The sequence below is a fragment of the Perna viridis genome, chromosome 13 (genome assembly GCF_037379345.1).
Source record: "Perna viridis isolate PV_CMFRI_1.1 ecotype Kerala chromosome 13, ASM3737934v1, whole genome shotgun sequence".
In the NCBI taxonomy this organism is placed as follows: Eukaryota; Metazoa; Mollusca; class Bivalvia; order Mytilida; family Mytilidae; genus Perna; species Perna viridis.
In genome coordinates this window covers 17,498,134-17,512,017 of record NC_142457.1, presented here as the reverse complement: position 1 = coordinate 17,512,017, position 13,884 = coordinate 17,498,134, and the positions used below count along the sequence as shown (strand labels likewise).

General features: G+C 34.5%; 1 protein-coding gene across 3 annotated transcripts; it reads left to right on the top strand.

Moving 5' to 3' along the window:
• Window positions 1-2,812: 2,812 nt before the first annotated feature.
• LOC148599788 (uncharacterized) lies at window positions 2,813-12,240 on the top strand. 3 transcript variants are annotated; one of them, XM_088557839.1, is made up of 2 exons: window positions 2,813-3,008; window positions 10,714-12,240. In XM_088557839.1, the coding sequence occupies exon 2, from the start codon at window positions 10,733-10,735 to the stop codon at window positions 11,690-11,692; it is 960 nt and encodes a 319-aa protein (XP_088413965.1). In that variant the 5' UTR covers window positions 2,813-3,008; window positions 10,714-10,732; the 3' UTR covers window positions 11,693-12,240. The 3 variants fall into 3 exon arrangements, with proteins under 3 accessions (XP_088413965.1, XP_088413966.1, XP_088413963.1); XM_088557840.1 differs by lacking the exon at window positions 2,813-3,008 and adding an exon at window positions 10,025-10,143; XM_088557837.1 differs by lacking the exon at window positions 2,813-3,008 and adding an exon at window positions 10,250-10,301.
• The last annotated feature ends 1,644 nt before the right edge of the window (window positions 12,241-13,884 follow it).

The window sequence follows — 13,884 nt, the reverse complement described above, 5'->3', positions numbered from 1 at the left end:
TCAACTAATGACTTTCTTCGGTGCCATAAACAAACCGAATATGTCGGGAAGTACATGTACAAATGGTCTGTGAACACAACTCACTACCTAATATCAGATGAATACATGTGACGTATTAAAATGTTATCGACAGTAAACAAAGATCTTGATCATTGTATTATAGAGACACACGTTTTGGGCTGATCTCGAACTTTGAGTGAAAAAATAAAGTAAATATATTTACAACCACTGTACATGTAATGAAAACAAACTACAAAACAGGAAGAACTTCTGTGTGGAAGTATAACAGAGTTCTTTTATCCAAAATCCCTCCCCTTCACTTTCTGTAGATCGCTCCAGGTTGTGTTTTGTTCCAGGATTAGGATTAGCATTTTATTGAAGTCACCGAGGCAGTGAGTGTTGACTCACTGAGAGTAAAGGCTTTTTGTTAGGTCGCTCCAGTGTATATATTTCTTTATGGAATAAAAACCCCTCAAATTAATATTATAACACTTCAATGTTTAGTCTAAATAATATTTGATATGTATATTTTGTGATAGAAAAGAAGGCTTAGGAAGCTAGATGCTGGCTTTAATTTCACATATCGATATATTGACGATGGTCTTTATTTACAATCATACATGTAAATGCAGAGAATGGCTTCTATCCACATCAGACCTGAGTTTCTTAAATTATTGGCTTAATTTAGCCAGTGGTAATCTATCCCTTGGTTTATTTTGCCGTTGCTCAAAACCAAAAACTGCGGTGTTGGTTACATGTAATTAACTAGTGGCTGACTAGAAATAGAAGAAACTACATAAATAACTTCTTGCACGGCATTTTTAGACCTTAAGCACGAGTTCAGCGACAGTTGTCATATTTTAAAATACAAAATATATATGACACACAAAATGAATTTGATTTTAAATATGCTATAAATCTCCCTTTCATGTGCAGTATTATAACATCTTTCTCTGCATATCTGTGTACATGTATCCGTATGCCGTTAGTATTAGTATTTGCAGTACATCTGATAAAAAAAACTAACCGTTATGGAAACAGGAGGTTTAGATACATAAAGTTGGTTTGAACCCACAAAAACTAACCGTTATGGAAACAGGAGGTTTAGACATATAAAGTTGGTTTGAACCCACAAAAAACTAACCGTTATGGAAACAGGAGGTTTAGAGATATAAAGTTGGTTTGAACCCACCATTTTCATCAAATACCTAAAACAAGTCAAGACCATTACAGATACATGTTCATGTATATAAATGTTCTGAAATAAAATAAAAGAATGATTTAAAATCGTTCTTTCGGAAATGTCGTATGCTGTAAGGAAATAATTGACTTTTTTTTTTTAAAACCAAAACAAACAGAGTGTTTGTAAGGATATCATACCATATTAAATGACCACCGTCAAACGATAGCTCCGCCCCTTAAAGACAAAACAAAATCCTTTTAACGTAATCATTATATATTTTGTCATTTATCTCCCTTTCGCAATGTACTTATATAGTCTCATTCTCCTATATCCAGATTGATATATACATAAAACAGCATTTGGTAATTATCTTGTGTCTATTTAATACTATAGGGTTATTAAATGGTTATTTTATGATCCCTTTATTAACTGATGACTTAAAAAAACAAAATTCTATAGTCTGTTTCAAACAAAAATGGACAAGTTTAACTTTTATACAGGGCCAGAATTAATACAGGGCATGTGCCCTGTATTAAATTAATACAGGGCAATTGTCCTGTATAAATTATGGTTGCTAAAACCTCCTGTTGTATTAAAGGGGCAATTTACATTGTATTTAAATCATCAGTTAATAAATAACTGTAGTAAAAACTGCTTCTTTCATGAATCATACATCACCTTTTTTCCTTGACTGTCTGGTTGGTATGGACAGCTCATACTTAATGTATCCTTGACACAGAATGTCTTGTACCATTATGTCAAAATGATTACTAAGTTAAACTTTTTCTTATAATAAAGTGACGGGCCCTGGTGGACGGTTTGAGACTTGTATCAATTTTACATATTTCGGAATTTTCCTGTATTGTTAATAGATAAACCCAGTTTATAAAGACATTAATTTATTTTAATCTTGATTTCATTTTGAAATGAAATAGAAATATTTTAACCATGATACTTTATGCACTATTTTTATATAGTTGCACCCAGTGCCACTTACATGTACATATAACTTAACAGACGATCCCTACTGGTACGCCCGTTCGTTCGTTTGTTTGTTTGTTTGTTTGTTGGGGTTTAACGTCCGAGCAGCACTATTTCAGCTATATTCAGACGATGAACATGAAATGGATGATAAAATGAACATGAAATGAAAAAAAAGGATGGGTCACAAGGATAACAGGGTCGACAAATTTTGATTGCCACTGGAAAAAGGGGATGGGTAAGGTCGGGCAATTTAGCCTCCTGTGGCGGAGCGCAAAGGTTCCTACTCCTACCGAATACCACAGTAGGGTTCTTTAACGTGCGAGGAACGTGGCATCTTTCCCAACACGGTTTCTGAGCACTATTTAGTCGCCTTATACGACAAGCTTAGCTGCTGCAGGCCTATTCTTTTAACACCCGGGCCTGCACGGGGCCGTTCGTTCGTCAATTAGATGGAATCTAGTAGAACGTGTACATGTGAAATACCTTTGAAATAATGATAATAATAATATTTATTGTATTTTTTAGTATTTCTTCCTATGAGCAATTTGTCATTGATTTTACAAGGAGATATTATCACCTCGTGTTCTTATAGTTTAAATGCCAAGGGGCGGAGTTGTAAATAGCCGATTCAAAAGGGGAGCATTGGAGCGTTGATACTAAATAGATCGATGGGTTTACTATGTAGTGTGATGTGGGAGTTTGTTTTGGTTAAAAAGAAACGCGGTTTACATTTTTTTGTGTAGCTTGCTTTTTATCGACCCTTGTAACAGCGGACGTGCTTTTTCTCGACCATTGAACAAGTTGGCGTACCTTTTCTTGACCCTTGAAACGATTTTATCTGGTAAGTACGTTTTAAAGTTTTATTCTTTTATTTTCACCTATTTCATACTTCAACGTAATTAATGCACTTACATAATAATATATGTGTTCATGTATGATTTAAATTCGCCATGTTTTACTACCATTGAATTTCCACCTTCTGTACACTTTACAGTGAAACATGTGTAAACCTGAATAGACCGACGACGTCTGTAAACCAAAATTCTTCTGAAGTCCCTTTGTTTCAGCTTCGATACGTTTTGAACCTGTGTAACCCAAACTTCTGTCTTAAGCGAACAAATCTCCCAGGTGAGTCAAAAAGGGGATTCTTTTTAGACTGGTTTTACTTTACTATGAAGATGACCTTTTTGTCCTTAATCCCTATTAAATGAATAAGAACAACTGCAAGAATGTGCTACCCTTTAAATGTGTTATGTACATGTTAATAAAAATGCTTACGGTAAATTTCATATGAATAAATCAAAGTTACTTTGATCAAATACATGTACATGTATTAAGGGTAAGTATGGGGGGTGTTATAGACTTCCATTTTACAGATTTTATATGAAGTTGCAAATTTTTTTTATAGTATTAAGAACATTAGTTTTTTGTCAGATTCATGTACTTTTTAAACTGAAATTGCATATCTGAAGCCTGATAACCAAATCGAAATATACACTTGGACTTGTAATATTCCCTTGTACCAAAACATCGCTTTCTACTCATTTTTTCTCTGTGAATTTTTGTGAAATTGATATGCTTAGTATAACTAAGTTGTAAGCAACAAAATGTACCCTGAAATGATTTTTATCCTTTTACACTGCATATCAATGATTTGCATGTATTTGATTCATATATAGAGCAGATCGGACATAGGCTAGAAATTTGCGGGCTTGTGCCCTCCACAAAATTTAATATATGTGGTAGAAATTTGCTAGGTACCCATCATGCGGAACTTACATGTACATGGCAAAGCGTTGTCGGGAGTGGACTCTTGCACGGCGTTCAATGCCGTCCTCTAACTAAAAATCATGGGTCCGCCCCCATGACCAGTCACGATACATTTGTAGTAATTCTTATTGAATGTTGTCCAATTGGGAACTTTAACTTACAATGGTATGATGTTAACTACATGTAGCTGTTTCCGCTTTGCTACGAAACTTTTTTAAATGATTGAGGAACATATCAATTTTTAATCAGATATTTTATAGATAAAATCACACTTGCATGTACATTGTACAATGTACATGTAGTACATTTAAAAAAAAACAAGGACATTACATGTAGTCTTTATAATGGTGATGCCAAGTGCAGACAAAAATTATGAATACATAAGTTCTTATGAGGGGAACGTGGGCGAATCAAGATATTTAAGAAAAAGTCATGATTTTATTAAAGGGTCCAGGTTATAATTTGCTAATTTTTGGTCAAAATTTTGTCTAAAATGAAAAAAACTTTCCAATGAAAGTTGGGTTCTTATTTCTAGACAGCCCCTGTATGAACCAACAGTTTTTACGGTTTTATAGTTCAGTATTGACTGAACTTTTTGCACTCTCGAAAACAGAGATTGGGCATGTAGATGATCCGTTAGTCTGTTAAATAATCCCCTTTTATTACTTTCTGATTATTATATCCATTCATATCCCAGTTTGTTTGTCAAATATTCCATGCTGTGTTCAATAAATTGTTATGCAAGTTGGTTTTTTGAACTCATATAAATACCTGTGACAAGCTAGGGCGTTAAATCTACGTATACATATATGTGACTGTTCCTCAAACAAGGATTTTCCGAATGATTCAATGATTTCTTAATTAAAGTATTAATAATTCCGTTTTTGAGATTTCTCATCTATAGTGTTTTAGATAACGTCTGTTTAAAGTTCATTTTGAGTAACGCATAAAATTGAAGAATTCTTAAACCATTTTGATGTTTTATTTGTTCAAGTTGAAACTATGTCAATACAAACAGAGTTCGTGTTTCTTCGACTGAGAGGCCTCTCACTAAAATCGAAATGAATTAAGTGACTGACTGTGGAATACGGGTCATGTACATTCTGAAGTACAAATGTACATGTACGGATCGATCCGTATAAGAACTTGGCTGGTCCTACGGTATTATCGATACATGAACGTTGAAACATTTGAATGTGGAACTTGTTATTGCTGAAAACATTCGCATGAAAACATTAAATGGTTCTTAGTAAGAGGTCCCCTTTATTCTTTATAGTGAAGATTAAGGCCGACATTATAAGATGGCCTAATTTAATTGTGTCAAATCTCGTTTGGATTAGAGCACATGAGTGCTTAAACGACATGCATTAGGGATAGCACAGTAAGATAAGTTTTTTAATATCATCATTTTTGTTATGTATGAAAATTCCCGGCATTTGTGTTTCCTTTAAAATAGTAAAATGATCGAAGCACAATGATGGGGTGTGTATTGTATTTGTAATTGTCCAGTTCCGTACACCGGGCCTCATTTTAGACGCTGCAGACAACCCTCGCTAACTTATTACTGTGAAAGTACTTTAATTCGTGGATATCAATTTTCGTGGATTAGGGAAGAAACACAAGTTCATGGATTCTATAATTCGTGATTTTGAGGTTTTCAGTATACACATCAATGAAAATATCCGATTCGATGGGAACCGAATTTCGGGGGTTGGCCTTCCCACGAAAACCACGAAAATTGGTACCCAACGAACAATAACACTTTAACAGTATGTGAGGCACCAACCATTTTTATTTTGAAGGGCCCTTGAATTTGTATGATGTCGGATAAGATTTTCTTTTTTTTTTTCGTGCAAGCGCAACATTTTTTTTTATATTTCAGTAGCAACCGAAATCATTTTTATTTGAAAAATTGCCTTATGGGGAAATATATAGAATAATTTTTTTTCATTGGGTGATATAAAAACTTTTTTTCAAAATTTAATGGAATTTTTGTTTTCACAAATGAAATGGTCGGTGCCGTACTATCATTTCAATGATTTTAATCAAATGAAAGAGGGACTAGCCATTCTGCACACGAAGCTCGATGGTCTATACTCAGCAATAACTAATAGTATTTTGTTTCGCACATATCTATCTCCCTCGCAACAATGTGAATGTGATGAAAATAATTATAGCAATGTATACATTTGTACTTAGATAAAAAGCAACGCAGAATGATCTAAAAGGGTTAATTGAACATGACAAGGATGACCAGCGATTATTTGTATCTTCTGTTACAGTACAAAATGTACAGTCGAAAGCGACATAAGCACTCAAAAGGGGAGAGGTTGTTATCGTATTTCAGCGTAGTATTTCAGTTGGTTAATATTTAAGTGAATATTTTTAGTGTCTAGTGATTAATACAGAGATTATGTGACCCATTTCAAATTTACATGTAAGTTATGAACGTACATTGTACTTTGAAATGAAAAAAAGTGGAAGTTTTTTGTTATTCTGCATACAACTGGTTTATAGAACCTGTAGTCCAGGTTGTCATTGTTTTTTATGTTCATTATTATTCATTTTACGTTTTTTTTAAGACTAGATCGATTTTCGACTTTTATGATTAGTTTCACTACATTTATTTTGGGACCTTTAACAGCTTGCTTTTTGGTATGTGTTTTGCCGATTACTAAAGACCATGTCGTGACCTGTTAAAGTTTACTTGTTCGTTGTTTTACTTTTGGTGGATGATAGTCTCATTGGAAATCGTACTACCACTCCTATTTTTTGCTCTCCTGGTCGTAGGCCATGTGAGCTATTGTCATCACTTGGCGTCTGTCTTCGTTATAAACTTTTCAAATATCTTCTCTGATACAACTGAATGGATTTGAATGAAACTTACCATGATTGTTCCTTAGGGTATCATGCAGAAAATGATTGTTTGGACTTTTGATCGGTGAAAAGAACATGGCCGCCGTTACTAATAATAGAGCATGGGGTCAGACACCAGTTTTTTGCAACTATCTCCAAAACTGTAAGGTTTAACCTAATTCTGACTTGGGTGAAATGTGTTCAGCAAAATGAGATCTTGAGATCTATATGTGGTCAAATTTTGGTGAAAATATGTTGACCCATGTTGGAGTTACTGCCCTTTTTGACGTTTTTTGTTGATTTTGATGTTATTACTTTCAAATTCTTCTCCGAAACTACTGTACAGAATTCAGTGAAAGTTGATATGATTGTTTCTCAGGGTATCCTGCACAAAATAACAATTTAGATTTTTGATCCATGAACAAACATTGCAAATAACTCAAAATCGTTGAATTTAGCAAAATTCTGAAGGCGGACAATAGAGTTCACCACCACAAGACGAACCTTTGCCGAAATTTTCAAAATGATTCGTCGCCCGGTATATGAGTAACGGCTCCTGAAACAGAATTTTTTCACGTGAACAGCTTTGAAAATTTTGTTCACTGAAACCATGTGACAAAATTAAATGAAAGTTAAATTCCAACATTTTACAGTGCTGTAGATGCTTAGTTGAACTTACAGAATTCTTTTTCAGCAATTTTTAGTCAAACATGGCAACAATGCATTATATCATACTTACTTAGTTAGTAGGGGGTTGTTTGCAAGGTGAGCGATTCAGGCTGTAGCTTCGAGAACCTCTTGTTACATTATAATAAAGTAAAAATTACAAGTATCAACATGCTTCACTGGATTTTTACCAAATCTGACATGTTGTTTTTACTAAGCAATTCAAAGTGTACAATGTATACCTTAGACGCTATTAATTTTCAGGTTTATTATCACCTCGCAAACATAGTCGCAAGGGGATATTAAAGCGCTACTTCCGGTCCATCCTTCCGTCCATATCATTTATTTTAGGCACTCGATCTAGAATTGTCATGTTTCAATGAATTTTGGACCAAACTTGTTATGATTCTCAAGGCATTAAACATACCCTTTAAAAGAAAGTCGGGTAAAATTTCTGTTAGAGAACCCTGCCAAATTTCTCATGGTGATTTGTGCACTTAAAAAATGCCTTCAAAGTGTTTTTACGAGCAACTCGGCGAGTGTTTCTAGAAAAGCAGAAGACGCTTACCCTACCGGCGATGCACCTTGTCCATGCTCCCAGTTTTTAGTGGAGTCCGAGTTGCTCATTTGCTTTTGTTACTTTGTATGTATGATTTTAGTTACTTTATGTTCCTTGTTGTGTATGTCTGTTTTCCATGTCTGGTCTTTGTCCCTGGATTACATTCTTTTGATTACCGCTATAACCTTGGTTCCCTTGATTACTCTTAATAAGAATGTCTTTGTAAATATAATACTGAACACATATCCGAAAAAAGTAATGGTTATTGTAAAATAATCAAGGAAATACTCCATAGAGATATTTAACACGCTTCATATTAGAGTTAATAACATTGTTCGGAGTGAAAGTAGGGGGCGGTTTTTTTTTGTAATTCTGCATACGATTGGATGATGATCAAGCTATAATAATTATAATCGAATTAATACGGTGAAATCTGTCACCCGGACCATGAATAATCCAAAAACCCTTTTTATCCAGACACTTTTTACATGCATCTTATATCAATTTAAATGTTTTTTGAACCTGGGTAGATCGAACACCTGTCTAAACCGAAGCAAGTTCAAAATTCAAGAGAGGTTCAGTTTAGACAGGTTTTACTGTAGATCAGAGATGATTTAACCCGTTTCATATTTAAGTTATTAACGAAGTTTAAATATGAAAACACATTGAAGATAAATCCTGATATTTCCTATGGGAAATTAAATTCTTTGGAAAGTTGATCAGCTGACTTATATCGCATATCCCGTAAATCTCGATCGAATCATAGGCTATGGAACTGGATATAATGACTGGACGGTAAGATATTTTAATTTTACTGAGAAAAGGGCGAGACCGTCTCGTTAGTCCGATATTTGTATGCGGAGTAGTGCATGAAAAATGTCTGTGGTGCACGCCTGTTTTATTTTAAGATTTGTCTTCTTTAAATCAAGTTTCTTTTCGTCAGCTCATGGAGCAAAATTCGAACTTTAAATATAAAGAATAAAACAGACTTCAGAATCACCCGATACATTCTACTGAAAGTAAGGCTAAGCTAGGTGGACTTATCCATCACTATCAGTCGAACATTTCTGTAAGTAACCTTCGGCATGTTACATATACAGTGTACATTTACATGTAAGTACCGCTTTCGATAACGTGCACAAACGCCATGAATTAAGAGGCTATTTTGGTCACAGGGAGACCTTAATATGTTACATGTATCAACACTGGAAAAAGGGGCAGTCATTATAAAGTGCCTATAGTACTAGTTTACCGCATTATTCTGCATGTACTTTTTAAATTGTTATATTATGTACGTATATACATGTATGATGAATTCATGCCTACTTTGTTCATTGCATGCATGGCATCATGAAGTATTAATGTAATCCTTCAGATTATGAAAAGTAACATTTACAAGTGCGATGCCCAGAGGCTTCTGGTAATTTCTTCTCTTCATTAGGAATTCGTGTATATAGAAGGGGAAAATGTTATTGTATAATATATGTATTGTAATGTACAACCGAAGATCTTTTTTGGGAATGTCTATATTCCTCACATAAATTTTCGTACAGAAATGTTATAAATCATCTTTTGTTCCAGCACATAATTAGGGGTTTGACACACTGTAAGTGTTCACAAATCAGGATTAAAGGAGGGATTTCCAGAAGCACCCCCTTTTTTAAAGTTACTCACAAATGTCAATAAATACGCAAGGATAAGTCTTATCGTTTAATACATTTCTAAGCAACGCATGTACTTATCCGTTTGTGCACCTTAAAATACCAAAGACCTTCCTATTTGCTCACAAAAATTAATACATCGGTCTTCTGTGAAATGAAACACACAGCTACATGTACCAACATGTACATGTAAGAGTATGTACTGAACATGCATAATCGATTATTTGTTTTCACATGTACATGTACTAACATACATGTATACTGTTCATTTTTGATAGGTTCAAGGCAAAAACTTAGAAAAGTATATATATAGTTACAATATACACTGAGTGACTTATACATGTACTTAAAAACTAGAAATCTTATTTTTAGTGGTTGAAGTCAAGAATCTCGTACAAGTCTTTTGTCTTTATCTCGCGTGTAGTGTATATGTACAGAAAACGACGCGATATACGTTAAGAAAGGTATGAACTTTTTCGTTTGCTTGAACCTTTATTGTCATATACTTTTCAAAATTATTTAGCTTCTTGTTCCCCTTGGCGAGTGTTTCGTTCAATTAACACCCTTCATTTCAGACTCTGGGTCCTCTTGAGTTGGACATCTTTAATATTGGATTATACATGTACATGTATTTATGTTTGATTTACACATGATAATATCACTTTTACTCAACGTATATGTACACGCAAGTATAGTTCTTTTCATTCATTTACCAATGTTGTGTTATAAAGTAAACAACACTTGAAAGACTCGTGTTCATGCAGTGATTGGTCATACAAAATTGCATCAGCATGATTAATTAATTATTGTAAAATCCTCTCATTCACAAGAACATGTTGGGGAAGATTTGTTTACATAGATAGTATTACACTGAATACATCGATAAGGAGTTCAATTAAAAATATTACCATGAGCATTGCAAAACAATTTTCACATGTACATCACGGAATGGAAATACCTAATAATTGAAGTTGTTTATTTGTGACTGCAGGCATGCGCAATCGTGTTTTAATTTGCTTTTGTTCAAATTTCAGGTCTTATGAAAGACGGAACATGGCAAACTTTTGCACGAAATGTTGTAAATCAATCCAGCATTTACCAAGTCGTATATTTTGCATAGCCGTCCATTTTCTACAGGCGGCCGTCTTGGATTACTATCTTGTTACATACAAAGGAAGGCCTTGGCTCGCATGCATAGCAGCGGATCTTGTGGTAACATGGGTTTTTATTGCATGCTTTGTACTTTCGTTTAAGCATTTAAAAAAGACGAGAAAAAACGGGACCGAAGACGGCGAGTTCGAGGTGGCGAGTTATTCTCTTGTTCCATTAACATGGTTTATTTATGCTACTCTTTTAGCAATCAAAGTCGGAATTTGTTTTAAGGATTTTGCCTTTCTCCTAGATGAAGATATATTTTTTGGACCAAACACTTTGAAAACTACGATTGCGCTAGGTGGTGTAGTATTTACCCTGTTACTGGCAACAAACCATGACGCTAAGCCTGGTTCCCCTCGCCGGAAGTATATCGAAGAGCTTTCCGGTACGGTTATATTTGACATTCTTGACTGCGTTGACAGCATGGAAATACTATTCCTAAAAGAAGAACGGGATACTTTTCCCCCTGGTTTGGAAGACACTATTATTGCAATAGCATTAATAAATTTTGTCATTCCCACGATACCCCTGGCTACACTTTCTAAAACAAAGTACGGAAAGGCAAAACTGTCACATAAACTTGTCATCATACACAAAGTTATCTTGGCATTTTGCGTAAATTTGCCTCTGCTTATAACAAGAATGATTCTTTGGCATGGCCTTAGTCGTGGAATTTCGATATTTTCGCTGAAAAACTTCATAGTGATTGTAATTATTTCCTTCGATCTCTACGAGACGCTTGAAGGAGAAGAACACGAAAAGAAATTGGAATCAAATTCGGGACAGGCGGTTAACGATTCTGCACCAGATTCGTACGCATTGGAAGATCGGTTTAATTACATGAGTACTGGAGAATAAATGAGTTCTCATTGTATTTATTAAAGACTTACGAAACGTTTTTGATTGCAAGGAATTCAGTCGGAGAAAGCACCCGGTACTGTGTAAAGTTCAAATATACACCCGCACTATATGATAGTTGAAAATTCCGGGATGATGCAGTCGAAACTTGGAGATAAATCTCAACGAGGAGTTAATATATGTAATTATGTTAATTACTCGACATTCTATGGGGAGTGAGTTTTCTTCGAGGAAGTTTATAGATCTGGAATTGTGTTTATATCTTTATATTCAGGGAAGCAACTTCTCATCGAGGAAAATTAGACCTTGAAATGCTTTAATATAAGACTGAAACTAAGTTGTAAAAGTATTAAGCCGGTGAAATTTTAGAATGTATCGTATACAATCAATTGAGTACATTTACATTGCATAATGTAGGAAGTGAATACATTTAGTTTTACATGTTCACGTTACATGTAAATATTATAGAGTTAATGTCATTTTTAACAATAGTACATGTATTCATCAGTATTTTAGATACACGTAGATGCATAAAACTATAGCAGTCATATCATTTTAAAAATGTATTTTGGGACATTTAATACGGATGATTCAACATACATGTACAAGCCATGTCATATTAGATTTGAAATGAAACCTCAGAATACGGATGGTAAAAAAAGCCGATACCAAAACAAAGCACACATAATACATATTCTTCCATTTAGAAACAATTAATTGGTTAATTGTTTGTGGTTACACGTCCTATAGCAGGTACATGCAATGCATGCATTCAAGCCTAATAATCTTTATTTTCCTAGCTCAAAAAGCAACAGCCTGCCAGTAGACATTTCATCCCGATTAGACAATTTTTCACTAAAAACTAACCAGCCGTCACTCTGTTTCTATTTTTTTACTGGTTGGGCAGAAAAGCCTCGACCTCTATAGTAGAGGTTTCTAAGAGAAGTGCACGCTACCCTAAATTATACGAGTTGTAAAGTGCCTTGTTATTCATAGAGTAATATCAATATCACAAAAAAATATGTAAAAATAACCACATACTAATAATTCATGTTGAACATTGATAAACGTGTACCCTTGAGTTCACATTTGACCATAGGGTTATAATACAGTCAGAGTGAAAGTCATTGTCTTAGATTGACCAAGGTCATTGATTTTTCTTGGTTGAGAATAATTGCATGCATTGGGGCAAAATTTTATCGCTTCATATGTTAGGGAAAATAAATATGGACTAACTATAAAGTCTTAAAACAACAAGATCAAAGATTGATAATACATGACATGTAGGGCACATTAAAACATACCGTTATAGTTGTGGTGAATCGTCTCGAAAATGTACCTTAAAAAGTTGACCATTTTATTGAAGGGATAGTTTTTGAAAACAAGAACCTTTTCTTTAATTTTCTGCTGCCTTTGGTTAAACTATTGTAGATACATGTAAATATCGTAACACAAAAGGAACGCTAGAGTCTTATGGATCAAGGTTTTTTTACTTCCAGTCCAAAGTCCAAGTTAGTAACATAGTGATTTTCAAAACTACGAACTCCATAATAAAAGAGTCGTAAACATGGTTTAAACCTCCCTTAATGCAAAAGGGTTAAATATGGCAGGGAACTGTTAAAATTTAATCTAATTTAAAAGTGCAACCGTTACATCAAATTATTACAAATATTCCAGGCGCGGATCCAGACATTTTCATGAGGTGGTAAAGAGGCGGTTTCAAGGCCATTGTTAGTGAATTTTCGCCTAAATTCTGCACGAAATCAACAAAAATTTCCAACAAAAGGGGGCGGACACCCCTCTCCCCCGGAGTCGCTACTGCGCACATCCCATTTCTACGCCTCGTGTTTCAGCGTGAGGTTGCTTTATCTAAGAGGCGTTGAGTATGATTCGATTTCAGACTCGACCAACTTCCTGTATCTTAGTTTTATTTTGTCTATTGTATAAAATATCTGTATCAGTTTTCTTCCCACATTCTTATAAAATAAATGCATCTAGAAACGAAGATACAACCATCAACAATTCTGATTGCATTGATTGATTGATTGGTTGGTTGATTGCATTGTTTGACTGACTGGTTGATTGCATTGATTGATTGGTTGATTGACTGATTGGTTGATTGATCGGTTGATTGAATTGATTGATTGATTGGTTGGTCGATTGATTGGGGTTTAACGCCCGAGCAGCAATAT